This window comes from Phalacrocorax carbo, chromosome 1, assembly GCF_963921805.1.
Source record: "Phalacrocorax carbo chromosome 1, bPhaCar2.1, whole genome shotgun sequence".
Classification (NCBI taxonomy): Eukaryota; Metazoa; Chordata; class Aves; order Suliformes; family Phalacrocoracidae; genus Phalacrocorax; species Phalacrocorax carbo.
Window position 1 is genome coordinate 114,400,693 of NC_087513.1, and position 26,940 is coordinate 114,427,632.

At 40.3% G+C, this 26,940-nt stretch overlaps 2 protein-coding genes across 6 annotated transcripts; one reads left to right on the plus strand and one right to left on the minus strand.

Annotated features, from left to right (window-relative positions):
- Positions 1-21: 21 nt before the first annotated feature.
- Positions 22-5,921, minus strand: RWDD2B (RWD domain containing 2B). 3 transcript variants are annotated; one of them, XM_064470377.1, is made up of 5 exons: positions 5,846-5,921; positions 3,549-3,767; positions 3,396-3,463; positions 2,322-2,687; positions 22-1,150 (listed from the first exon to the last, which is right to left on the minus strand). In XM_064470377.1, exons 2-5 carry the CDS (start codon positions 3,753-3,755, stop codon positions 913-915), a joined length of 879 nt encoding a protein of 292 aa, XP_064326447.1. In that variant the 5' UTR covers positions 3,756-3,767; positions 5,846-5,921; the 3' UTR covers positions 22-912. The 3 variants fall into 3 exon arrangements, with proteins under 3 accessions (XP_064326447.1, XP_064326454.1, XP_064326437.1); XM_064470384.1 differs by having other exon boundaries at positions 5,793-5,864; XM_064470367.1 differs by having other exon boundaries at positions 5,789-5,863.
- USP16 (ubiquitin specific peptidase 16) lies at positions 5,635-25,116 on the plus strand. 3 transcript variants are annotated; one of them, XM_064470335.1, is made up of 18 exons: positions 5,635-5,770; positions 7,892-7,987; positions 10,542-10,720; positions 11,373-11,476; positions 13,039-13,142; positions 14,354-14,532; positions 15,486-15,578; positions 16,269-16,399; positions 16,770-16,857; positions 17,720-17,798; positions 18,669-18,760; positions 19,542-19,598; positions 20,731-20,895; positions 21,502-22,174; positions 22,853-22,944; positions 24,151-24,237; positions 24,525-24,681; positions 24,791-25,116. In XM_064470335.1, the coding sequence occupies exons 2-18, from the start codon at positions 7,930-7,932 to the stop codon at positions 24,913-24,915; spliced, it is 2,463 nt and encodes an 820-aa protein (XP_064326405.1). In that variant the 5' UTR covers positions 5,635-5,770; positions 7,892-7,929; the 3' UTR covers positions 24,916-25,116. The 3 variants fall into 3 exon arrangements, with proteins under 3 accessions (XP_064326405.1, XP_064326423.1, XP_064326415.1); XM_064470353.1 differs by having other exon boundaries at positions 14,357-14,532; XM_064470345.1 differs by lacking the exon at positions 5,635-5,770 and adding an exon at positions 5,958-6,038.
- The last annotated feature ends 1,824 nt before the right edge of the window (positions 25,117-26,940 follow it).

Here is a 26,940-nt window from a genome sequence, read left to right on the forward strand (position 1 = left end):
CGCAGAAATATTTAATCAACATCAAAAGCAACCAATGTTGGCTTTTTATTACATGTACATGATTTAGATACAGAATCCATAAGCAAATAAACAAATCGGCATTCATTAATACAACTTTGTTGAAACCAGACTCAAAAACATAATTCAGCATAATGCACTGTAAATTAGTGGACAACTAACTTGTGAACTCAGCAGGGTAAGGACTGTTTTGCTGGTTTGGAGTGTACTGTCAGGGAGCCCACTCCCTGGTGAGCTTCTGCTTTTGCATGAGTAAACAGACTAGGCTCCGCAGCTACAGATGGAGTGGAGCCACCACCGTATCTCTCTTACCTGCATACACACTTACCTATGGACAATTCTTATGCCTTAGAGCAGGCACCCTAGCTCACCCTGTTTGCATGAAGAAGGCGCTTGTGAACTTGCTCCCTCCTCTTTTTTTTTTTAATAAAACATTAATCTCAGGGCTTAATATATTTTCTGGTAGAAAGTAGAAGAAAAGATTGTTACAAAAAAGTCTTCATGTAGTGTACATAAACAGTAACAAATAATGTAAACATCACATTTCCTCTCCTGAGATAGCCACACTTCATTTTTGTCTCTTCTTATTCATACATTCATTCACCATAACTCCATGTATTCATTCATCTATAATTCTGTAACTGCCCCAGTAGGGTATCAAACGTATTTTCTTTCACCGTAATTAGGTATGCACCCTAACTGTCCTTAAAACCAGAAAGTGTACTAAAGCATTTATTTAGTCATTTTCATTAATCAGTATTTCACTGACATTTGTTTTCATTGAAAACTGGATTCATCACATAAATAACAAATTATTAATTCCCTCTCTGATCAACTGAACAGCTAAGGAATCTGGTATAAGGATTAAGTTACAAAGATCACCACTGGGATCCTTCAATGCCCTTCAACCCCAAAGTACATTTGAAAAATGTCAGCACACCCTTTTTCTTCTAGAAACCGATAGAGCTGCCCCAAATCCATATGATTTCCTCTGGTGCCATGTGCATCAAAACATTTTTCTTCCAAAGTGGAGAACTTTCTTTGTTTCTGAATCTCAGCATGTCCTCCACCTTCCAAAGAAACATCTTCTCTGTGCCGAATGAGAATTCTTTTCCACGTTAATCTTCGTACTCTGAAAGCAAGTGGAGAAATACGAATCTATAAAATAAAGGCTGTTTTAGAAAATACTATGAAATAGCTATTATCACAGAAGTCAATAAATTCCATTTGTAAGTATATGTTGGCAGAGATAACAGTTCCCTAGCTGGCCGTAGAAATACTAATCAAATGTAAACACTCCCATAAGCAGGAGCTTGTTTCTTTATATCTCCACAGGATTCAAAAACCCTAACGTTATTCCTCACAAAATAATTGATGAAGATGTGGTTTCAATTTCAGTGCCCACTTCTGTCTCACCTGTGTTAAGAACTCTCATATTCTCATGCTCTCTTAGCTGTTATAATCAAAAGGCAACAGAATCACAGAATCACAGAATGGTAGGGGTTAAAAGGGACCTCTGGGGATCACCTCATCCAAACCCCCCTGCTTGAGCAGGCACACCCAGAGCAGGGGACACAGGATGGCATCCAGGTGGGTTTTGAATGTCTCCAGAGAAGGAGACTCCACAGCCTCCCTGGGCAGCCTGTGCCCCTGCTCTGGCACCCGCATAGTGAAGAAGTTTTTCCTCATATTGAGGTGGAACTTCCTGTGTTCCACCTTGTGCCCATTGCCCCTTGGCCTGTTGTTGGGCACCACTGAAAGAGTCCGGCCCCATCCTCTTGACACCTGCCCTTCACATATTTATAAGCATTGCTAAGATCCCCCCTCAGTCTTCTCTTCCCCAGGCTGAACAAACCCAAGTCCCTCAGCCTTTCCTCATAAGGGAGATGCTCCAGTCCCCTGATCATCTTGGTAGCTCTCTGCTGGATTTGCTCATTCATTTAGTCTGCATCACCCAGAAATACAAATGGTGGGAGCAGAATAAAACACAAACGTAAAGCGACAGAACAGCATACATATCTAACACGACTGGGGTGCTGCAGTCTGTCACTATACACCTGAAATACAGAGGAATGTAAAACAGAAATAAATGTGCACCGTGCGATACCAGTGGCTTTGATTGCTGTAACCAACAGTACAGTGGATATTCAGAGTGGTGAATATGTTATGAAGAACACAAATACTTTGCAGACTTTGATAGGCTGGAAGGTGGTTGGATTTCCCACCTTCTGGCCACACGTACAATACAAAACATGTATTATTCTAACTACTAATGGCACTGGAGTACAAAGGAGAAAACTAACCTTGACCAGAACTCTTCACAACTACTTTGTAGACCTTCTACACAAACAACACCTGGCTTCCCCGGCATGCAAAACCCTGACAGCGAAAGCTCCTTGGCCCAGTCGATAATATTCTTTCTTTTTTGCTTGTTGTAAATGTGATGACTATAGATCCACAATCGAGTGAACGTGATGACTTCTGACTGCATGGCATTTGATGTTGTCACTGAGGAAGATGAAGGCTCTTTGTCAATGTAAGCAGCTGCATGGTCTTTAACCCATTCCCTTGCACTCAACATGCAGGGCTCTCCACTGCAGTTTTGTATCAAATATGTTTTTAGGTCAGAGTTCAGATGAATCTGCTGAGAGCGGCTTAACAATGATGACCTAAAGAAAAAGAAAAATATAAATGCAGTTGTAATATGCTTACAATTTAGCATGTTTCTCAAAGACTTTTACTTCAAGCTGCCAAAAAATATGGCCATGTTTAGATGGTATGCACTTGCTACTGATACTTAAGTCATATTAGCTATGAAAAGGTCTTCATTAGTATTTAATTGGTGTGCTAATTCTTGAGTTCACATTTAGTACTACCAATCTGTAAATCAAAGTCAAGAAAAACATACCTGAAAAGTAAGTATGGTGGCTGAACTAATTTCCTGTAATATGCAAGGCTACTTCTTTAAACAGAAAGGTTACAATAAAAAATAACAGAAGCCTGAGAGTAACAGCATTTTGACAGGGGAGGAATAAGCCCACTGACTAACTTTTCACTCCTTCAATTAGTGTAAAGCCTTGTCAAAATGGACAAAGGTCTCTGTTCTTGAGCATCAGACCTATGAACAGTATCTATGTGTAACCCCTCTGTACAGAAGATGGCACTCCTCCACAGTTTTCCCATTTTTCTCACTTATTTGCTGAGGACACCAGAGAAATCATAACCTTGGAGATTTTTTTTTCTTCCATGTTGTTCTCCATCTGGCTTAATTTGACAGTAAACTATTACAAAAGGACTGCTTTTCCTATTTTAACTGTATTTATGTAGTACACCATAGCTTCGAAACATTTTTATTAGATGTACTTTTAATGCCATACCTCACAGTAATTTCTGGTAGAACAGTTGGATATTTAAATGGTAATGCACAGGCCATAGAGAATTCCACCTGAAAACAAATGAGCAAATGTTCAAGGAAGCCCTAAAATCCCACAAAATAAAAATAAATGTTTTTAAAAAGGTGTTTACAGTACCATAGAGGCATTAGAGACCTCTGACTTTACATTCAGTATAAACTGCACTTTTGAAGACGGCATCTCTGCAGATTCATTTTCCACATAGTGCTTTAGTTCTGCTACAGCCAGCTGGTCAGTCACAATGAACTCTTCCTCATAAGGAAACATGCTAGAAAGTAAATCTAATTCCGAAATTTGTATCTCCGCTTCTTCTCGGTTAGTCATTTCTGATGTTTCCTAAGCAAAGAAATAATTAGGGAAGAGAAACAGGGCTTGAATATTGACTCACAGAGTGGTTTGGGTTGGAAGAGACCTTCAGAGATCATCTAATCCAGCCCTCCTTTCATCTTGCACTAGACCAGGTTGCTCAAAGTCCTGTCCAACCTGCCCTTGAACACTTCCAATAATGAGGCATCCACAGCTTCTCTGGGCAACATGTTCCAGTGTCTCACCACCCTCATTGTAAAAAAATGTCTTCTTCACATCCAGCCTAAACCTAACCTCTGGTAGACCTTATGGTCTCCTTAAGGACCCTTAAATCAAGGTAACAAGCTAATATTTTGCAAGCCATTCTGAAGCGGTAGCACTTGCTGCCATTGCACTTTTGTTTTCTCAGCAACACATCTTGTCACAGTTCCCTTCTGCAGAAACTGAAAATAAAGCAGGAAGCTGCCAGTCCAGTTGTTCGTACCATTACACGACTGGTTCATCATCCACTCCAAAAAAAGAGGCATTCCCAGACAACTGGTTTGCCAGAGTCACGCTTGAACAGGCCCCTTGCTTCAAGGAGCAAACACTGAGGAAGGAAAGGTAAAGCAAAAAAAAAAAAAAACCACAAAAAAACCCCACCACCAAATAAAAAGCAACCCCCCATCTGACAGGCTATTATTTCTGACCTAGTTGGAAACATTTAATTCCCATGCAACAGAGGCTCATCCAGATGCAATTTACTCACTCACACTAGTAACAGAGGTCCTTGCATGGATTAGATTATGGCAAAGCGTTTAATTTACATTACATCAGTGGCTAAGTAAACTACACTGATAGGAAGCAATCTTTCAGCAAGCAATGGGACTAAGTTCATTAACTACCTCCACATAAACCATACTAATCCTCCTAACCTGGGAAGTTATCATCCCAACCCCTATCCCAGGGAACGAGAGGCTAGAGAGCAGCTCTGCAGAGAGGGACCTGGGGGTTCTGGTCGACAGCTAGTTGAACATGAGCCAACAGTGAGCCCTGGCAGCCGAGAGGGCCAACCGTGCCCTGGGGTGCACCAAGCCCTGCATTGCAGCCAGTCGAGGGAGGGGATTGTCCCGCCCTGCTCTGCGCTGGTGCGGCCTCACCTCGAGTGCTGGGTGCAGTGTTGGGCGCCACAGTACATGAAGCATATAAAGCTATTAGGGAGCGAGCGTCCAGAGGAGGGCCACGAAGTTGGTGAAGGGTTTAGAGGAGAAACCGTACAAGGAGCAGCTGAAGTCACTTGGTTTGTCCAGCCTGGAGGAGGCTGAGGGCAGACCTCATCGCGGCCTGCAGCTTCCTCCCAAGGGGAGGGGGAGGGGCAGGCGCTGAGCCCTTCTCTCTGGTGACCAACGACGGGACCCGAGGGAATGGCAGGGAGATGTGCCAGGGGAGGGTTGGGTTGGGCATGAGGAAAAGGTTCTTCCCCCAGAGGGTGGTGGAGCACTGGAACAGGCTCCCCAGGGAGGCAGTCACGGCGCCAACCCTGATGACATTCAAGAAGCACTTGGACAAGGCCCTCAGAGGCAGGTTGTGAATTTGGGGCTGTCTCGTGCAGGGACAGGAGCTGGACTCGATGATCCTTGTGGGTCCCTCCCAAGTCAGGACATTCTGTGATTCTAACCAAGCCCATCAAAACTAACTCCGGTATTTCGGGCGGTTAGAAGCATGAAGGTACTCTGTGACCGGTCCCTGAGGCCCCCGTTGATCTGAGACGTGAGCGCACGCTCCGGTGTGTCACCACACTCCCTCCCTCCTCACGGGCCCCCGCCGCAGCGGAGGGGGAAGCACGCGGTTCCTGCGCATGCGCCGACACGTCCCCATTCCCCTCACTGCCCCACCCCCCCGCCGTCTCCCTCACGGCCCCACAATGCACCGCGCCGGAAGCGCTTATGGCAGTTGGTGACCGTCGCCCAATCGCCTGGGGATGAGGTCTTTTTCTTGGCTGCCCCGAGACGGAGCCATGCGTTACTCCGTTGTTCATCCCGCCGCACCGGCAGGTGAGGGACAGAACCCACCTACCCCGATCCTGCCGTCGCCGCGGCCGCCCTCATCCCATCCGCCCCGGGACTCACTCCGCCGGCGCTCCACAAGCCTCCGCTCCCGTCGGGACACTCGGCTTTCCCTATTGGCTGCGGCGCCTGTCAGTGAAGGCGCGGGAGACGGGCGCGGGCCAATCGGAAGCAGGCGGGGCGGTGCATCGTCGCGAGGTGCGGGGCGGCGGCGGCGGGGCCGGGGGCACGTGGGCGGTGGTGCGCGTCGGACGTGGTGAGTGAGTGGGTCCGTGAGCGGGCGGGGCGGCCCGGCCCGGCCCGGGGCCGAGGGGGACACTGGGGGACGAGCCGAGCTCCAACCGCTCTGTGCGAGCCGCGGGGCACACCTGCTCCTTGGCTCCGGGACGGGGGCTGTCGGCTCCCCGCCGGCGACGGGTGTCCGGCGGAGCCTCAGGGGCCAGGCCGGCTGCCTGCCGCACGCCCCGGTTGTTCCTCCCGGCGTGACTCTCTCGGCGTTTTTTCCCGGTCTCCGTCCGGCACAGGTGCGCTTTTTGTTGTTTGCAGACCGTTCTCTCGTAGTTCAAAAAAAACCCCCAAAACCAACAACAAACAAACCCACCCCCCAAACCGTCGTTTTCTTGCCTAAGTTACTGGGCTCTGCAGCTCGTTTCCTCGCACGAGCCGTTCCGTGGAAAAGGCTGGTCAAGAGCTTGTCAGACAAGTCTATCCAGACCCAGCGAGGGTTAAACTGAGAGCTCCACGTGCGCCCGCTGTCCCGCCTTCCCGGCGGGAGCAAAGTCAATCTGGAAAGGATTTATCGGTTTTGAGTTGTTCCTAAAAGACCAAATGTTGTAGCTTTTTTACCAAAAATAAAAAGCGCTGTGGAGGCAGTGTGTTGGGTGAACTGTCGTTTCTTTTTCTGAACGAATTGAATGTGAAGTTGCAAAAGTTGATCATTGCACCCTTGAAGTAGGTGCTTACCTGTCATTTAACGACTGGGAAATCTGTCCTAAAAGCATGCCTCGAAAAGGTTTTTCTTACGAAAAGCCCTCAGTGGTATCATGCCTAAACTCTTTGCAGCTCAGTTTCTGTCAGATTCTCTTGGGCTGGTTTCATTTTTTGGCTCCGAGCCAAAAAAGGTGACAGCTCCGAGCAGGCAGCTGTTCCCTATGGCTGGCGTGCTGCTGAGTACGAGCTAAGAAATGGGTTTGAAAGGATGCATGTTACAAGTCAGATTTAATGTGTTGCTAACGTGTTTACATGAAGGGTGGACAGCAGGGTTAGGCCAACCTGCAAAGACTGTGTGAGACTGCAGAGACTTGATTTTGAACCCTTTCAGCTTGCATGTTTTCACTATGTAGCGCATTTTGGTTATCATTTTCTTTCTTCACATTATCTTTTTAAATTATCTTTTCTGAGATAAGGCACAGGGGCTACAGGCCAGAAGTTAAAAATGTCCTACCATATATGCAGTAGCCAACTCTTTGAAGGCAAGCACTTGGCTTGGGACTCTGTAGTGGTAGATCACTCTTGTCTGGAAGAGTTTACAGGCTTACCAAATAACAGACCACATCTGAGTTATTTGCTTGATATGTTTGGAAGGTGATGATAAATCTTCCCCAGTGAAGGAGCTGAAAAATCGGGACTCCTGTTGTCTATATATATTTCAGATATGTTGGAGTATTTGCCTGTATCAGACTTCATCAAAGATACAAGGAATTTGCTGTAAAGAAAACTGAAATATTGTAATTGCAAGAAGCTTGAATAATTAATTGGGATAAACCCAATTGTTTTGCCTAAAATCCCTGTGTTATCAGTTAAAGTACAAGTCCTAAAGGCTTATAGGATTTTTGATACTTAAGTTTCCCACCTTGTTCTTTTGTGCAATACTTTTCTTTTAATGTTTTAAACAATTCGGTTTTTACAATTCACAGTGTGATCTTGCCTCTACAACAGTTAAAATTGTTTCATGTTAAAGTATAACTAATTTATTTTCTTTTGAAAATCTCAAATTGAAACAAGATAATTCACCTCAAGGGACATCTTGGCCACAGAAGTAACTTACTATTTAGCAATGAACAAGTAAAACCAAAACCTAGTTTCTAATTTACTATTTTTCATTGCTAGGTCACTGTTCCATGTAAGAAAAATTACAGGCTACAAATATGGGGAAGAAACGCATCAAAGGCAAAACTGCACAATCTGAGTCTCTGGATACTCCGGGTACGTTTCCTCAGAGAATTTTGTGATCCTAATGTTTGTTTTACCCTCAAAGAGGGCTTGAAAACTCATTAATATTAGAAGACCTTTATGCTAGTCGCTGGATTCAAGGTCTCATTTACAAAGTGGGTTGGTATAATTGGAACTGAAGTCTACCAAGGAACATTAGTGTTGCTACTCTTGTAAGTATGCTAGAAAATAATCTGTCTTGAAAACCAGAAAAAACTGATTTTCAGGAAACTGAGACAGTTTTCTACTGATATACAGGTTGTATTGAATCGTATAAAATTCCTCAGAATATAAATGGTTTATAGAGTAAGCTGCTAAGCTTGTCATGATAAGTTTACATAGCATTTTCCTAATGCTTTGTTGCAGAAGGTTCTTGCTTCAGCAAAAAAGACTGTGATTAAAGTATTTCCATGAGACTGTTTGTCTTTATACTAGCAACTAACTTAGTAGTGGCCCTGGATGGCTCAGCTGTCTAGTCATAGTGCTTTTTTATTAAACTCTCTTGTTCTTCCTTGCCTTCTGTTCCTTTAGAGAAAATTCCACTTGTTAAATGTTATCCTTCTAGCTGGATCTCACCCCTGTGTTGAAATTTTATTTGTTATCTGTTTAGTCTTGTTATTCTAGCTCTTGCTTTAGCTTGTGCTGTGTATCATTCTCTTCTACTGTCTTGTCCACCAAGTCACAGATTGTGTCTTGCCCATCTTTTTTGTTGATCCCAACTGGGGAAATAAGTTGAGCCATGCTAATTTAGCTGGGAGAGAGAGTGCTTGCAGTTTGAGCCAAGAGGTTCAGTGTGATAGCCTGTTTATTTTAAATTCAGGTCTACTCCACTTTGGTTTCTTGCTTGTCCTTGTCTTGTGGTAGCTTCTGTCCCATATGGCTTTTTAGTATCTTTTATCTTTTTTTTTTCTGGAGTCAAGATCGGTGTCTGCTATGACTGTTCCTCATTTTCCTCCGGCAAAAAATCAGTTATGGTGCAATTCCTGATGGCATCTCACTTCTTTGGCTAAAAATAGGCTAGCTTACCCTGACAGTCTTGTAAAGCCACAAATGTAGACTAAAACTGATGACTGTGAATAATTCCACTGTATAGTAGTGGCCAATATATAAAAGGCTTGTTTAAAAAACACAATTTTGAAGTTGTAGATGAAGGTTGTGTTTTTTAAAAAGGCTTAAAGAATGCATCTAAATATCTGTATTTGGTTCTTACTGGCTAGCGTTTGTACTGTGGTAAAATCCTGTAATCTTGGACAGAAACAGAACTGTAGGTACAGAACTTTTCACCAGTTCCAGCTCATGCCAAGAAAAGTTTGCTATCTTGAGGCTCTAAGCTTGCATCTGGTACTCAATAAAGACAGATTCAGACCTGTTATGCTATCTGAGCAATAAAAATATCTCTGTAGGAAAGGACTTAAAACAGTTGAATTATACAAACAGCTATGTAATTCTTCTCAAATAGTTTCACAAAAATGTGATTTTTTTTTTTTTAAACATATTAAGTATATACACCGTTTCTCTTTTAGCAAGGGTTTGTTCACTCTGTGCTTTTTGACTTTGAGGTACTCCTAGCAAATGTAGCGCTAAATATCTGATAGTACAAATGTAGACATTTGTAACTGCAGATAGCAAAGAATTGTAGGCTAATGATGCTAAATGGCTTAGAAACCTACACTGTAAAAGAAAGAGAAGGGGGGAGAAAACCCATAAAAATATGGTCCTAATTATTTTTTTGGAAGAAGGTGAATCAGTTTGCACATGCACTGGGTGGCAACTGCCATTTCTCTGTACATGACTTAGGCTTACGAACAGCTTCTCTTTGCACAAGTGACAGAGTAACCAACAACCTTAAAAATGAAACAAAAAAGAAATAAGATAATTAAACTTCTGATAAGACTCTTAGCAACAGGTGCCTGTTCTCAGTGTCACCATTTTTAGCGGTTTGGTTAAATAGATGCAGTTCACACCAGGCCCAGAAGGTGCAGCTCCAAGTAGGGTGTAGTATTGTAGTGTGAAGCAATAAAGGTATAGGTAGGATGACTCTACCATTCTTTTTTACCGTAGCCTGCTGCGTAATTTCACTGGGGCAGCTCAGCTGGAAGTGTAACCTCCATAATCTCCTCGCTTATAGGCCAGCCAGGTGCTGCATTGGTGACGGGGAACCATGGCAGTGGGCTGTGGCTGCTCCCTGGGAGGTGTGGGAATCATAATGCCACAATAATAGAAGCCCACAGCCTGGCATAGTAGGTAGGCTTTTATCCAAAGGTTTTGCCACCTCCTCTAACTAGATGTAGATTTAGGTGGTTTTTTTGTTGTTGTTTCTTTGGTTTTTTTAAAGTAATGCAGTAGTTTAGGATACAGCAACAATATCCCCGGATTGTGAATGAGTGTAAAAAAAGGTTTCTTTCTGATACGTCTGCTAAATTGTCAATGTTTCTTTGACTCTAGAAAGGCTGTCCTAACTTCTGGATTGCTGCCTTTGTCTTTGAAGCCTAGAGACGTTTGCATTTGTTATGATACCTACATCCTCCATGTGCTTTTTATTTTGTAGAACCTGTATGCAAGCATATTCGTAAAGGACTGGAGCAAGGTCATCTGAAAAAGGCACTGCTGAACGTGGAATGGCATGTTTGTCAGGACTGCAAAGCAGACAATAAGACACAAGAGAAATCTGAGGAGGAGACTGACGAAAGCCCTTCAATATGGTTATGTCTGAAATGTGGCCATAGGGTATCTTTTGTTTTGTTGTTAATTAATCTTAATATCTTTCAATGCCTCATAATATAGTGGAACAAGAGAGCTTCTAATTAAACTCTTATATTCTCTTTTCTATTTTAAATGTGGTGCAACATAAATGATTTTATATACTTTAGTGCGATTAAAAAAAATGTCTGCTCTGAAGTGCCAGTGAAGTACTTAGAGGCTTGGCACAGACAATTTAGCAGGCTAAAACACTGTCTTGGAGACTTATTTTCCTAGAAAGTCCAAATTATTTTGCTAAGAAAATAAAAATTTCATTTAATGCTCCTAATTTGTGATTTTTACAGTAAGACCTTGTGCTAACATTAGTTAATTAAACTTTAAACTATGGATGCTGAAGAGGTTTTTGGTTTTGTTCTGTTTCATTTTCAAGCTGTTCGAACTGGAATTTGTAAATTAGATGTTTGGTCCCCAAGCAACTTTGTAGTTATTCTGGACCCAGTAAATTATTTCTGCAGAGAGAGAAGTAAGTGTCTAGAAATATGGACCCATCTGGTCATCCTACTGAGGTTAACATAATTAAACAGTTTTCATTTTAATCCTTTGTTTATATTCTGACTTTATGAATGTTGCATTGATAGTCAGTTGGATTTTGTGACACTTATGGTTATCAACATTATAGGGCTGTGGCAGAAATTCTCAAGAACAGCATGCTTTAAAGCATTATACAACACCAAGATCGGAGCCCCATTGTTTGGTTCTCAGTTTGGACAACTGGAGTGTGTGGTGAGTTTGTCAGCCAACAGTTAGAAGACATAGCTAGAGGGCAACAGAGGCTGGGATATAATTTGTGTTTTCTTTTCTTTGTGATTTCTAGGACTTACCTCTAGACATTTATAAAGCATTTCCACACACAAAATTCCCAGCAGTCTTTGCTGAGATTTGCTGAATAAATATTATTGTAAAATTTATAACTAGGAAATATACATAATTGAAGTTGAAATTGACCAACTGGTAAATGCTGTTGACTTCATATTTTACTGCTTTTACTTGGTCAGTAGTAGGTCACTATCCTGATGTGTAGAAATGTATGTTGTTATGTAGCTCTAGATCTTAGCTTCTCCCAAGGGTGAAAGTTACTTTCTGATGCATAGTTAGTGACAAACTTAATTGCTTTCATTTTCCCAATAAATATGACTACTTAATGCCATTTGTATAGTTAAGAAGCACAACTGTAGAATTATAAGATGCTACTGGATCAATCAATACAAATATCTCTCTGGTAGTATTTTTTAATCTTAAAAGGCATTCTCCTGAAATGAATATTCTTTAAAGGAATAGCATGTTGCTGTATAAGGGGGAACCTTAATTTTCCAAACTGTGCCATACAGAAATACTATGCCTTATGTCAAGAGTTCTCATTTTGCTTTGTAACCTTTTTAAAGCTGCTTATTTGTCATTATATTAATTTCATATAACATTATCTCTTTACTTGATCATATTTAACACTCATATGCAGTTGTCGGTACTTTTATTGAACTCTAGAATGGAAATGGACACCAATAACAGCTATTACTAATGAACTAGTGGACTTAGTATTGTGAATTTAAATGAGTTTTAAAATTATGATTTTTAAATGGCTTTATTTTCTCTGCTTTAAAACTTATACATAGAATTGTAATGGGTATGTTTCAAACTGCAGAAGTATTTGTATTATCTTCAATACCTTTTTGTCACCTCTTCAAAGAGCTGATTGGGCAGAACTACTGAATTGGTACATACAACTCTGACATTATGTGTTCTGGCAGAATTTTTCTCTTACCTGAGCCTTTAGATTAGTGGTTTAACTGCACACTTTGCTCGTGAAGAGGCAAATAGATTTATATCGACAACAGAAGAGCAATAAGAGCATGCGGGACTAATGGAGGACACTGGTTTGTTTCTTGTCCAATTTAAATATAATGAAGTACTTGCTTGGCTAGAATACTCAGAATATTTTTCCATGCCATAACATTTGTAAGTCACTTTCTTTAGGGCCTGGTATCAGTGTCTTCCCTGAATTTATTTTTCTTGCAGACTAGGCTTCTAAGCACGTCTAAGGGTCTAATTTATGTCTGTAAACTTCAGCCTTCAATCACTGAAATCAGTTAGTAAAGCTAACTCTTAAACTTTTTTCTTGATCACAAATAGATAGAACTATTCTCTAAGACTTCTGAATCTTAAATTCCATAACTTTATAAATTTGTGTCATGATTTTCATCAAACAAGCAAATAGTTTAGTATTTTTAAATAATAGGAAAAAATAGGATTAATTGTTTTTCTTTGGGGGGGGGGGGGGGTGGAGACAGGTGCTACATATGTGATAATGAAGTCCTATACAGCACTTCAACCCGATTGGGTCAGACTGTGGATTATGTTAGAAAACAAGTTTGTGCTGACTCATCACGTACAGGTAAGTAACTGTGGTATACATACAGTAAATCAGAAAGTCCCTTAAATGTAGGAGGCAGTACTGTAAATCAAGAATGTACACTAAATTAGATTTAACTTTTTAAGCACCTTATGGTAAATCAAAAAGCTGCTTTTTCTTTTTTTTTTTCCCCTTTGCCAGAATTCTGATAGCGTAAGTAACATCCTGTGGACCTAAATAGATCAGGATTTTGCTCAGTGTCCCCTAAACTGAGCCAAATGGCTGTCTCTGAGCACTTTTTTTTTTCAGGAAGCAGCTGAAGTTTTCCCACAGGACCAGAATCTTTGGTTTTGGTCAGTCTTTTCCAGATATGCAGTTTCTCTACATCTAATATTTGAACTTCATATTGGTTGCTAGAATTTTCTTCTCAGGTTTGAACTGGAAAATGGATGAATACCCGGGTGCAGTTGTTGTCTGTTTCAGGGGTTCCATCTGTTGTTGTCCACCTGTCTGTTTCTTGTCCATCTGCAAAGATTGTATTGCCTGGTTTCCTTGCTTCCTGTGAGCTGGCATTACTTTACTTTAAAGTTAATCTTGGCTCACAGCCCTATTTATCGGAAACCTTATCAATAGGAAACTGCCAAACTGGCAGAACCAGTGTGGCTATTTTTCTGAAAAATACTTGGAATTCCCTTGTGGCTTTATTAAATGGGTTGTTAAAATTTTGAGCTATACACCAAAGTAATTTTGGGGAAAATATCTTGAATGTTTCTTGAAAAATATAAACCTTCCAGTTTCATCTGTTTAGGCTCATGAAATGAACGTGAGAATGCTTTAACAGTGGTGTGTATTTAATTTCAGACAACAGTGCTGTGTCAGAAGGGATATTGTGTCAGGTGCCATCTTGTTGGGTGTTGTATAAAGCCCTATCATAGGTGATTTTGCAACAGGAATGAAATTTCAGATAATACATGCAGAGTTTCAGTGGTTGTTGGCATGAATGGTTTGGAGGCCAAGTGGCATGTTTAAATTGTATGCTGTTCTGAAATGGCGTTTCAGGGGGTTTCTGAATTTAACTCCTGTTACCTAGACAGTTTAAGAACCTAAGTCAGTAGTGTTACACTTAAACATATGATAGTTAATTCTGTAACAGTATGTGTTAAACATTGTAGATTGCTGCTGCTTATAATAACTTTTTGCTAGCCCATTCCCTGTTACTGGATTGATATGTAGTATGTTTTTTATTATTTCAGTAGAAAAACAAGAGAACAAAGAATTTGAAAATAAAAAAGTAGAAAAAGACATCAAAAATGAGCAAGAAAAAGAAGTCTCGCTTAAAGAAGAGAATTCTCATACAAGTACTAATTCGGAAGTGACTGTGAAAGGACTTAGTAACTTGGGGAATACATGTTTCTTTAATGCGGTGATGCAGGTATGGTAGTCATTGCTGCTCTCAAAGAGAGAGAAAAAAATCTCCAGACAACGCACAACCACCCCACCCCCAGTATTGTATAATGACACAATTGGAATGTGATTTTTATCTGCCAAGAATGATGGGTTCATTCTAAGAATAGTGTGTTGGCCCAGAGAAATATGAAGAAATGGAGCTGCAGGCTCAGACTTGCTCTAAGGGAAGATAAAACAAACTGCCTGGTCTTTGAGGGACAGCGTCTTTCATTGATGTTGACTAGCATGCCAATGTCCTAATTTAGTAAAAAAAAAATAGTCTGGCACATCACCCTTGCTGACCTCTTAAAATATAAGAAATTAATACCCAAAGACTGTGGGTGTTTACTGAAACAAGAATGTCTCTCTCAGCAACAGGAAATCAAATAAAAGTAAATATTAACAGGATGAGCATTTTGCATTGCCATCTTGTCTTGCTCAGCTGAGTGTTTGGACGGAATAAACTTGCTCTTTCATGTGTATTAAAACTCACATGTAATCTTGTGCTCTTTGGCTCTTGTGACTGAAGCTTTACTCAAAACTCCCACTGTCCTTGCAGGTTTTAATGAACTTTTTTACGGTGTTTTAAACCAAGCAAATATGCACACTGCATTATACCTTTTGATTTTTAGAAGCAGATACAGACTGATCTTTTGACAGTCTATTTACTAGTACAAGAATAGTACACTAAGGGTTTCTGCAATCTAAAGTACTATATAGAGAGGTCACTTGGAAGTCCCATTAGCTGTATGGACAATACCTTTTATTTGTTAAACACTGTTAGAATTTCCAGAGTGGTAATTACCACTCTGGTCCTGTGTTTGGGAAAGATAAATTGCTGCTAACCTGGTTGCTACTAATTCCAAGACCAGTGGAACTCAGCTGTCCTTCCTCTTGTTCTCCAGTTACCAATCTTTTTCCTTCTTTTATGTTTTACAGAATTTGTCACAAACTCCAGTCCTGAGGGAGCTGGTTAAAGAAGTTAAAATGCCTGGTACAACAGTTAAAATTGAGTCACCTGAGTTATTCATGGTATGTATGCTTTGATCTCCGTAGTGTATCTCCCCACCCTTCCAATCTGTTAAAGAAATAAGCAGTACTCATGTCTGGATTTTAAAGGTGTTTCAGTTAAATGTGAACAAGATTAAGATGTAAAATCAGTGGGAACTTCACCATTGACTTCCATAAAGCTGCTTCTGATGTCAGTGGAGGTCTTTCGTTCAAAGTGAAAGAGTAGTGATTCAATACTCAAAGAATTAGTTGTCATCAAAGGAGTATTTATGTTATGAATAAGTTATTTAAAGGGTGAAAATGTGTAACTCTTGCTGTAGTGTCACTTCTCTAAATGCAAAATAGGAAACTAGAGGATGTCTGCAGTGCTAACTTAAATAACATACCTGTCATTACAGTTAGGGATTTGGATGGGAAAGAAGGGTTCTGCATCTTAAGAAAGTGTACTTTTTTTTCCCTAATAAAGGCAAGAAAACATTGCAACTAAGCAATTAGTGATTCTTAGCATAGTGTTTTGGTATTATATCATGAGAATCCATGTGTTGACTGATTTATTTTTTTTTAATTTTTTTTTTTGGTCATGTTAACTTACTGCCACTTTGGAATTTTGTGTATTCTAGAACTGAAGTGTTTAGATAAGGAAAAACTTGCTCCAGAAGGATCTGTCACCAAATTAAGACAAAACAACTTTGTTGCTTTTGTTTAAAACAGGAACCTCAGCTGATAAAACTAGATCAGCCAGGTCCTTTGACAGTAGCCATGTATCAGTTCCTGACAGAAATGCAAGAGCCAAAAAAAGGGGTAGTTACTCCTAAGGAACTTTTTGCTCAGGTTTGTAAAAAGTGAGTATCTGTACAATTGCATGTCATAGTGAGTATGCAAAAACTTTGTTAGTTGTTTAAAAAGGTCAGTTTTCTGCCTCCTTTTTTTTGCTCACATCACAACATATAAAAATTTGTGTAATACTTAACTAGCTTTGAAAGAAGAAGACGAAGAGCAAAATATAAACAAATAGAAATAAAATGAAAGATATTCAGTGACATATTCTGATTAGCTAGCTTTATATTTTTAGAAAATACCATATGTAGACACTTGTTGCTTTAATAAACATACATACCTGAGACTTTGTTCTTTTCTGTCTGGTATAAATTGTTTTTACTTTGTCTGTCTCTAAGTTCAGTTACACTTCACAATTATTGTTTCATTTAACAGAGCGATAAGATTTAAAGGTTATCAGCAGCAAGACAGTCATGAATTGCTTCGTTACTTACTTGATGGAATGAGAGCAGAAGTGGTCCAGGTGAGTGCTAGTTTCATAGTTATGCATACCTATCTTCTTCATACCCCAGACCAAGACTTTCCCCTCTGCCGAGGGAAGAATGTTCTTTCTGAGATAAGTCAAACCTCCGTAGAGTGGTTTGTGCTGCCTGTAGCATGTGCTTGAAGCAGAGCAGCGATAGTGCTGTAGGAGTGGGCAGCCTCTAAGCAGTGGGGTTGAGAAGGAGCAGCCACAAGTATTACTATTTTCACTTAACAGAACTACTCAAAGGAAGTTGTTCATGGCCTATCTCACATATATTGCACACATTGTTTATGTCTCTAAGGTAATGATATTTTCTGCCTTATTGGAAAGCAGTATACTGGTTGTTCTCTATGCCTTTCTAATAAAATCAAGTAGAACGGTTCAGTTTTGCTTGCTCTAAAGGTCTTTGGTTAATTCACATATCAATGGTTGTTGTCCTTCAGAAAGAGATTGACTTGTCCAACACTTCTACAGGAAAAAGTGGGTTTTGGAGTGTCTGTAGTCACCCTAAAGAATGTCCTTTTGTCTTAATTTCTGAAATGCCTGAAAGTTAACTTGTGGAAAGTCCACAGGGGTTTTTTGCCAGTTTTTAATTTGGGAAAGTATTTCATCCTTAGACTGACTTTCTTACATACTAATTGCAGCGTTACAGCTGCAAGCTTGTTTCTCGTTTGGTTATCTTTTTTAATATCAGCAAGAGCTATTTTATCTCTCTACAGGTGGTTGTGTTAATTGTATTGATTCTTTTAATTGGTGAAGATTGAAGTTTTTCCTTCATCTGGAACATTTTGTAAAATGAACTAGTTAACTGAATTAGCTTAGGAAACTTTACATTGGGTATTTGTCTTGAAAATTTCAGCAAATAAGTGTTGGAATACTGAAGGCACTGACTGACTCTAACAAACAAAATGAAGAAGAAATTAAAAAGAAAATTAAAGGTAAAATGTGTTACTGATGTTGTGATAATAAAATCTTCTGTTTCATTGAAGTACACAAAGTTACACTAATAGTATCACCTAAAGCTGTACAATTAAACATGTATCTTTTATGGCATCTCTTGAATATGTGTGTACCTGGAATATAAGGCTCAGAAGTGTTAGTCTGTCTATTTAAATGTCTTGACTGAACTTGGTGTTTCCTTCTTAACAGTGTAATATAAAGTTGATTCTATAGAAGTTATGCATTGAAATGTATTTGTGTAGTATTTAATAATTCAAATATGTAAGAAACTAAAACATTAGCACACAAATGTAAGGACTTATTCAGTCCTAGTAGTCAATTGTTACATAACAGTGGTATGAACAAACCAGTGAACAGAAGAATTTTTAAGCTTTTTCCATATGACTTAGGTCAGAAGATAAGGAGCAAGTTTAAATTCAGACTGTGTGCTACACTGAAAATATAGCTTGAGGAAGTTGGTTTTGTTTGTAGGGCACCTATACAGACAAAGGTTGGTGCTTGTTTTTTAGATTCAGACAGTTGTTCTGGGTTAAGTCCTGAGAGAAAACATGAACTGTTACTGGAATGTGGTACTTATGAGAAAACAGGGAAATGGGTATGAGCTGAGAAATCGGTAAAGGTGTTGGTTCAGTCAAACTGTCTTCTGCAGTCCTTTGATACACAAAAGGATCTTAATTTAAGAATCTTGCTGTATTTCCTGATGAAACTAGAACAGGCTAACATGTTCCATCATACATCTTGCATGCTGTAGTCTTTTTTTTTTTAAATAGGAATGCCATAACTAAGTTGGTTGCTACTATATTATTTGTAATATTGACAGCTTTACTATATACCTTGTCAATTCTCAGAATATGAAAAGAAAAAAGGAATACAAAGTTTTGTAGATCGAATCTTCGGTGGAGAATTAACCAGTACGATTATGTGTGAGGAGTGCAGAACTGTAAGTAAACTTCCTTCTCTGAATAGCCTAGAGTATAATTTTAGGTAATCTGCAGGGTTAACTATATGTAGAGAAGTGAAACTGGAGAGGCTTCCTGCATTTAATACACTTCTAAGAGTTGACTAGCTGCATGCTTTTCAAAGAGGGGCATGGTTTGGCTGGAATCTTTCTTCCCTTGTGTTAGAAAGCTAATCTTTCAGTCCCTTTCAACAGACTTAAAAAAAAGAGGTCAGCAACAGCAAGCTGCCTTTGCCAGATGAATTTGCTCTCAGATTCCTGGTAAACACCTTCCAGACGTACAGACCGTAGAGTGGGTGAATTGCTCTGCTACCAGCAGTATGCTGCCAGGGGACCCTTCCTTTTTCATCAGATGACTACTCTCCCCCTTTCCCACACTGGAATGACCATGGGATTGCCAGGAGAATAGTTAAGCAAGAAGGCACTATTGGGATAATGCATCCTGAGAACGAAGTAATTCAGGGCATTAGTGAGTGAGCTAGGTGAATGTCATGAGAGATTGCAGAGTATAATCTTGTAGGCCCTAAGTTGGGTTCTCACACTCCAGGCTACTAGAAAACTAAAATTTGTAAAAGTATTTCTTGCCTATTTCTGTGGTCATGGATAGCTGTTAGTGAAGGTAGGTTAGTTGAGCTTTACATTTGTATGCACAAGTGAAAGCATGCATTGAATGCAAACAAGGGTACATACAAATAAACCTATTGACAGCAAGCTAGCTGCTTCCAAACAAAATTAAACTGGACTCCTAAATTTTCATTTAAAGGTATCCTTGGTCCATGAGTCTTTCCTTGATTTGTCACTTCCCATACTGGATGATCAGGTAAGAAATAGTACATGCTTGCTTTTTGGCATAGTTTTTTTTGTTTTTTTACTTACATGAAAACACCTTTATTATATTATCATTAGGGAATGAATTTATGCATCTTTCTAAATGTCTCTTGAAAGTTAAAATTATAAATTTGCCCAGAAAGACAGAGAATACAACTATTACAGTCATTCCCGTCAGCTGTCTCTGGAAGATCACTGATAGTTAGTGAGCTTGCTGCTTTGTCAGTTAATGTTTCTAATGTAGAGGTTGGCTTAGGGAATAATCTAGTGTGTGCCAATGTTGTCTTACTGTTGTAGAAGACTGAGTTGCAAAGAACAATGTTTCCCAATTAGTCCTCACTGCTGTAAAACTGAACTAAATTCCATGGCAGTGGTGGGTGCCCGCTGGTTGCTTCAATGCTTTTTCTTTTTTTCTCTTTTCATCCGTTTTTCTGCACTGAGTGCAAGAATACTTCTCATAATATTCGGGTTATTGAAAAAAGTTATTGAATAAAGTTAAGAAACATTATTAGGGTAGTATGTGAATACTTATTTGATCAGTATTGATTTATTTGCTCGATCTCTAGATGCTTAAAATACTTTATTTGCTTTGTGTTTCAAACTGATAATTTGCATATGTAACATTTCAGATTTGTTACGTAGCACTGCTCACACAAAAGCTAATGAGTAAATATTGAAATGAAGCCCCCTCAGGCAAAGGGATCATATGTCTTCTGCAACAAACAAATTTCACTTTACCAGAAGCAAACAAATTCTGTAGAAGGCAATTCAACTGAAAATGTCTCCACTTGTGTAGAATGTTACTCTTCAGTGCATTTAATGAGTTTTACATCTCTCAGAGCCAAAGGTAATGTTGCCCCTTTACAGGTTCAGAATTTGGCCCTTGATAGCCTTACTTTTTCCATACTGTTTTGTTCTGCAAGTCATTGTTTCACATGGACTCCCCTGGAGTGAGACCTTTTGTAAGCATTAGGGTGGTGTATGTTATAGTCACTAAAATGTTATATCTTGAGCTGAAAACTCAGGTAACATCCTTACAGTTTTTTTTGGAATACTATTTTGTTATTAAGGACAATAACATCTCTTCTTCTGTGATTGTTTTGTGGCTTTTTGGTTTTTTGTAGAAAGTAAAAATTACAAATGAGAGAAACGTTAAAAAAACCAAAGATGCACCTGAAGAAGAAGAGGACAAAAACAATGACTGTTACCTTAAGCAGAGAGATGAGCCCCCTGGTACAAGCAAGCACCTTCAGAAAAAAGCAAAGAAACAGGCCAAAAAACAAGCCAAGGTTGGTTTTGATAAGTATTCCACTTTTACCAGAAGCTGCAAGCACTTCAGTAACAAAACAAATTCTTTTTGCTTCCTCAGTTTAGATGGAGGGGAAGGAGACAGCTTAGAACTTCTCCTCACTCAAATGCACAACTGAAGACCAATTGTATCTGTCCTTGCTATTAAGAAGTTACATGTTCTGCTAAGAGTTGCTGTGCTAGGAATAAGCTAACATCCAGAGGAATGTGGAATTCGTGTTACCTGCCTGAAATAGCATTAATTTGTATCAGACAGCTGTTCTCCAGTCATTGATTGTGAGAATATTCACTAAACTTTAGAATACAGGCATAAGAAAGGATCAGGAAGATATAAAGGGGATCATTAGTTGTATTTTGAAGATACTGTGTAACAAGGAGCAGTGGGAACTATATCCGAGTGAGGATAAACTCAGTATTGGTTGAATTGATAATCTGTGATCATTATATCATAGATATAATATTCCCCAGCCCTTTGCAGCTGTGGCATACTCCAAAAATTTTGGTAAATATATGGTAAGAAGTGCTAAAAATAATTTGACCTTGCTCTGGTTTTTGTATTCTTGTATATTGTGTATTCCAATTTGCAGAGCCAGCGCCGTCAGCAAAAACTTCAAGGAAAGGTGCTTCACTTGACAGATATCTGTGCAACTGAACAGTCAGAAAAAGATGTCGAGAATAACCAAGAATCAGAGGCAGAAATTAACTCTGAAACTCCTGATATGAAGCAAGAAGAAGAATCATCAAATGATTGCAAAGATCACTGCTTAACTCAAAAAGACTTGAGTATACAGGGAAATAGTACAGAAGTTCAGAGCATGCATGGAAATACAGGAAAGCCAGAACAAGAGTGTGTAGAAAATGAGTTTCTCATGGATCTCCCTATGGAAGACTTAGATTCTCCTATAAAATTTCTCAATGGCCTTGACAACTCATCTTTGAAAGATGAGGATGATGAAAATGAAGATGAGGAAGAGTTCACTACCGACTTTTCAAAACTACACTTGGATACCAGTGCTGAATCTGATACGAATATCTTTGATGACCTTCAGACTGCTCCCATCAAGTTGCGTGAAGTGTCAACTGAAGATCCAGAAACAGCGTTTTGTACTCTTGCAAACAGGGAAGATCTGAACCCTGAAGAAGGTTCAATCCATCACTGTTTGTGTCAATTTACCCGTAATGAAAAACTTACTGAAAACAATAAACTACTCTGTGAAATATGTACACAAAGACATTATGGACCAAAGAAGAACATGAAAAGTATGACAAAGCATCTTTTAAAAGAAAACTTTAAATATGTCCCTATCTGCTGCTTGGGGGGGGGGGAGGTCCCTAAAGTGGTATTTGCATAACTTTACCCACTGATCAGTTCAACTGATCCAAGTTATGCTGTGAACATCTTTCACACAGATTAATACAAGTAAGTTCTTAACTGAGCAGAATAGTAGGGCTCACCAGTTTGGGTACAGATTACTGCAGGACTGGAAGAGGAGAGTAAGCAAAGAGGAGTGGGTTTGGGTTCGGGAGAGGGAAGGGGCATTTCAACCTGAAAATTTGTTATGTGGATGAATGTAGGGAGTAGCTATTTAGCAGGTGACTTCTTTTCCTCAAATGTGAAAATTCTGCAGTGACAGTCATAGGGAAATCATGTTGGTCATTGCTCAAAAGGCAATTTCTGATTGAGAGATTCGTAAAGAACGAGCAAGAAATCATCCTGCTTGTGCTGACACCGCTCAGAGGTGGTGTGAACAGTTACTCTTGCGGTATGGCATCTGCAAGGTGGCAGCTGTTGTACAGTTCACCATGGTAAAGGAGAATGTTCAGTTTCTCAGTTGCTGTAGGGGGTGACACTGTAACGGTCTAAATAGTGAAAATAAAGAAATTCTTGCTGTAACATTTGTTTTGAAGTTAATCGTTGGTGGTTTTTCTTTTCTCTAGGTGAAAAGTATGTTTATACTAATGCCCAAAAGCAGATGCTAATCTCTCTTGCTCCTCCAATTTTAACTCTTCACTTAAAGAGGTTTCAGCAGGTAAGTAGAAGGCTGATATTTCAAAAATGTGTATGTATATAGCATTAATATGTACATATGCACATACTACTAGCTTAACTTAAAACTAACGTTAGCATGTTTTAATTTCCTATAGGACTGCTTTGGTTTAGGTTTTTCCCAAGGTTTGGAAGGTATTCGTGTGGAGTGTTGGTTTTCGTGGTCTTTGAGGAGTTGGGATGTCTTTTCCTGAAAGAATATTCCATTAGTTACCTGAAAAACACTGGCTTTTGAGCTTATTTGCAATATATTCCCTCGCTATTGTTATTGCTTACTGTATTAAGCAGTACCTTAGCATTGTTTCTCACTACCACAGCGGTTCGTGGTCTCTTACATTTCAGTACAGATAGAATAGGTTCCCTTACTCAATGAATGTAACAAACAGGCCAGTAGAATTGGAAGAGAGAGGATTAAGAGCCCTCCTGAGGGAAGAAAAAAGGGGGGTGAATGGAAAGCAGTGCAACTTAAGTCTTGGTTTTAGACACCAAAGTAAGGTGGCTTACCTTTGTTCCAAGTTGTAGGAGAACTTTTAATTTAGGGCTTTAGCTTTTCAAGAAAGAGGAAAGGAATGGGGATGGGAGACAGTATTGCCTCTTCTAAATTTAAGCTGTTCAGTATTTTAGTCAAAATTCTTGAAAAATAAGGGAGGTGACTTTAAGTACGTGCAAAGCAATTCCACAGAGAAAATGGAAATGTGTAGCCTATTCCAAGAGACTGTAACATGGTTAAGGAAATAACGTTTGTCATTACCTCCTTTTGTTTTTCCAGTTTGATACTGGAGAATTATTTGAATAAGGTGGGAGTAGATGTTATAATCAGTTTTGACAATATAAAATTAGCCCCTCGGGCATACTACAGTATCTGAGCAGCAGAGGTGTCCTCGTAGTTACATAAGTATGTTAGAGGTGATTCTTTTTCCACTTTTGCTACTGTTAAGTTATCATAAGAGTGAATTAAAGAGTGGTTGTAACTTGTCCTCCGCTTCAGCATGTGGGGGCAAGGGGGTAATGCTGGAAAACCTTGTGCATTGGAGAGGGGAAAAAAGTTGACTTTTCCTAATTTTGTGTAATGTAAAACTAATTTTGTATTGTTGAAACTTTAACCTGAAATGCTTAGTAACTAAGCAGGGGTTTAATGTACTACATTTTAATGTTACGGGTTTTTTTTTTCTACTTTTGTCTGTTTAAGGCTGGATTTAATCTACGGAAGGTTAACAGGCATATCAAGTTTCCAGAAGTGATAGACTTGGCTCCTTTCTGTACAGTTAAATGCAAAGTAAGTGGGAAAACAGTCAGATTCTCCTTTCCCATGTAATGTCCTTTCACAATTAAGCTGCTTAGCAGAATCTAGCAGAAACTTCAGTTTTGTGTGATAATACAGGATAACTTATAAGTGCAACTTATACCTGAGTCAGTGTACTTCTGCTGATTAAAGCTGTAGCTTTTGCATGAATCCATGATGATCAGCTTCCCTTTCATCAGCAAGCAAAGTGAAGAGTTTACGTTCTAGCCTTGTTTAAAACCCAGTACCTGACTGACATACCTAAACTTCTGCATTTACAGAACGTGGCTGAAGGGCATACAAAAGTACTCTACTCTCTCTATGGAGTTGTGGAACATAGTGGAACAATGAGGTCTGGGCACTACACTGCTTATGCTAAAATGAGAAGCATGAACAACCATCTCTCTGATCTTGTCCTTCGAGGACAGTCTCCTCAAGGTAAATAATTAGAAATACTTTACAAATTATTTCTTACTGCAGAACAGTAACAGAGTTGTTGCTTCCGTTCTTTGTAATAACACTTACTCCTAAATTCTTCCTTTCACAGCTTTAGAAACTGAGCCAGTAAAAGGACAGTGGTTCCACATCAGTGATACCCACGTACAAGCCGTGTCCGCATCGAAGGTGCTGAGCTCGCAAGCCTATCTCCTTTTCTATGAGCGACTGCTGTAACTCATCTGAGAAGCCTTCTCGTATATGCTTTCCTCTTCATGTGGTCTGAAAGAAGGCAGAGACTAGCAAATCATGTTAAATGTCGGAGCCACTGTATACACCTGCAGGAATATACTTTATGCTTATTAGGCCCACTGACAAATGGTTAACTTATACTTTTTCCAGTGTTTTCACTACTTTTTAAATAAATAAAGTTTTTTTTTCCAGAATTACAGCTTTGACCTTCTCTTGAGTAATTTCTGTGTTGGCACAGACAGCAACTGTTAGTTTTAGTTTCCTGCAAGTGTTATACATCTTAGTCAGCAACTCTCTCACTTTAAAGGGACCAGCTATGATTTTGAACTATAGTTATCTTGGCTATCATCTGCTCCATGTGTATTTTAGGAAGAAGCTGTTTCTTCCTACACATCTTAGAGCTGAGACAAATTCAGCATGAGCTCTCTTTCCACTATTGGTTTACATCCAACAGCAGAGCCTGCAGTTTGCAAACTCTCTAGGAATCCTTCTGCATGGGCAGCGTATGCTGGTATCCTGGCATGGTTGAGAGCTCAGGGGTCTCTACAGTGACTCCAGCTTAGCCTCTCTGCAGTGGAGGGGTAAGAAAACTAGTCCCAGAGTGACTTGTAACTTTGAAGTTCTCCACAGGCTAAGCTTCACAGGGTGTTTCACATCAACAAAATCTTGGCTCCCCCATGCAAGAGCAGCAGCTGCTTACATTCAGTGCATTTTTCACCACAACCTTACTAAGAAAATGGGCAGCTTATGTTTTCCTATTATCCTTATGGTCATCAGCAGTAGCGCTTGTGCAGCTGACTGTAAAGTATGCCAGTCCTCCTGAAAACTCACTGACTTTATTTTTCAGCCACACCAGCAAATGACTATAAAGCAAGCATTACTGTAGCTGCCGTATGGCAGCCTTATTTAGGCATAAGATAGTCCCAGACTTGATTTAGCCTTCCACTCCCTTCTGGTGTTGAAATAGAGTAGCACTGGCAAGAGTAATGAAAGGATTAATTATTGAAGTGGCTTGAATTTCAAGTGCAGTTCTCCTTTCAAGCTACTCTGAGACACACAAGCTGTTCACTTTCCAAGAAGAATCTTAACAGGGGTCTTCAGCTGAAAGATTCCAGCACTGCATCATGGTAGCTATTGCTGCTCAACATTTATTTTTAAGGCCATTAGCCTGAGATGCAGTTCACTGCTGTCAGGCTGCCATTTTGAGAGCGTGGAGACTTTTAAAGGGTGAAGGTCAAATAATAGATGCATGTAACAAAAATGAGTGTAGGCGTGGACCACAGACCTGCTGCCATACTTATTTCGATACTCATTTGGGGTCAGGGTGGTGGGCTGGGCTGCAGATGCAGCCTCTGTGAGGAGAGGCCAGGTGTGCCTGATGCTGGCTGCAGCCAACTCCAACAGACCCACCGCAGGGCACGGCTGAGTCCCGCAGCCAAGGTGGTAGCACCCTGGGGAAAGGGCATATAAGAAAGGGCAAAACACTGCTCAGGAGTGAGGGGAAAACCGGGAGAAACAAACAGCCCTGCAAGCAGCCACGTGAGAGAAAGAGGAGCCGCAGGCACACCAGCAGGGATCCCCTGCAGGACCACGCTGGAGCAGGGCCTACCCGTGGCCCATGGTGAGGACCATGCTGGACCTCTGCGCTGCAGCTGTGGAGGCCCCCAAGTCAGAGCAGGTGGCTCATGCCTTGGAGGGAGCTGCAGCCTGCAGCAAGGAGCACAGGCTGGGGCAGGATTTCCTGCCAGAAACAGCAGCTCACAGAGGGCTACCTGGAGCAGTCGTCCCCGACAGACTGCGACTATGGAGGACAACCCTGCCGAAGCAGCTCACAAAGGACTGGGCCCTGCAGGAGGGGAGGAAGGGAAAAGTGTGTGTAGGCAGGAGCTGCTATGGACTGACCACAACCCCCATTCCTGTCCCCACACCACTCAGGCGGGGGGGAAGGAAAAGGTAGATGAGGTAGGAGTGAAGGAGTACAGCTGAGCCTGGGAAGAAGGGGAGGTGCAC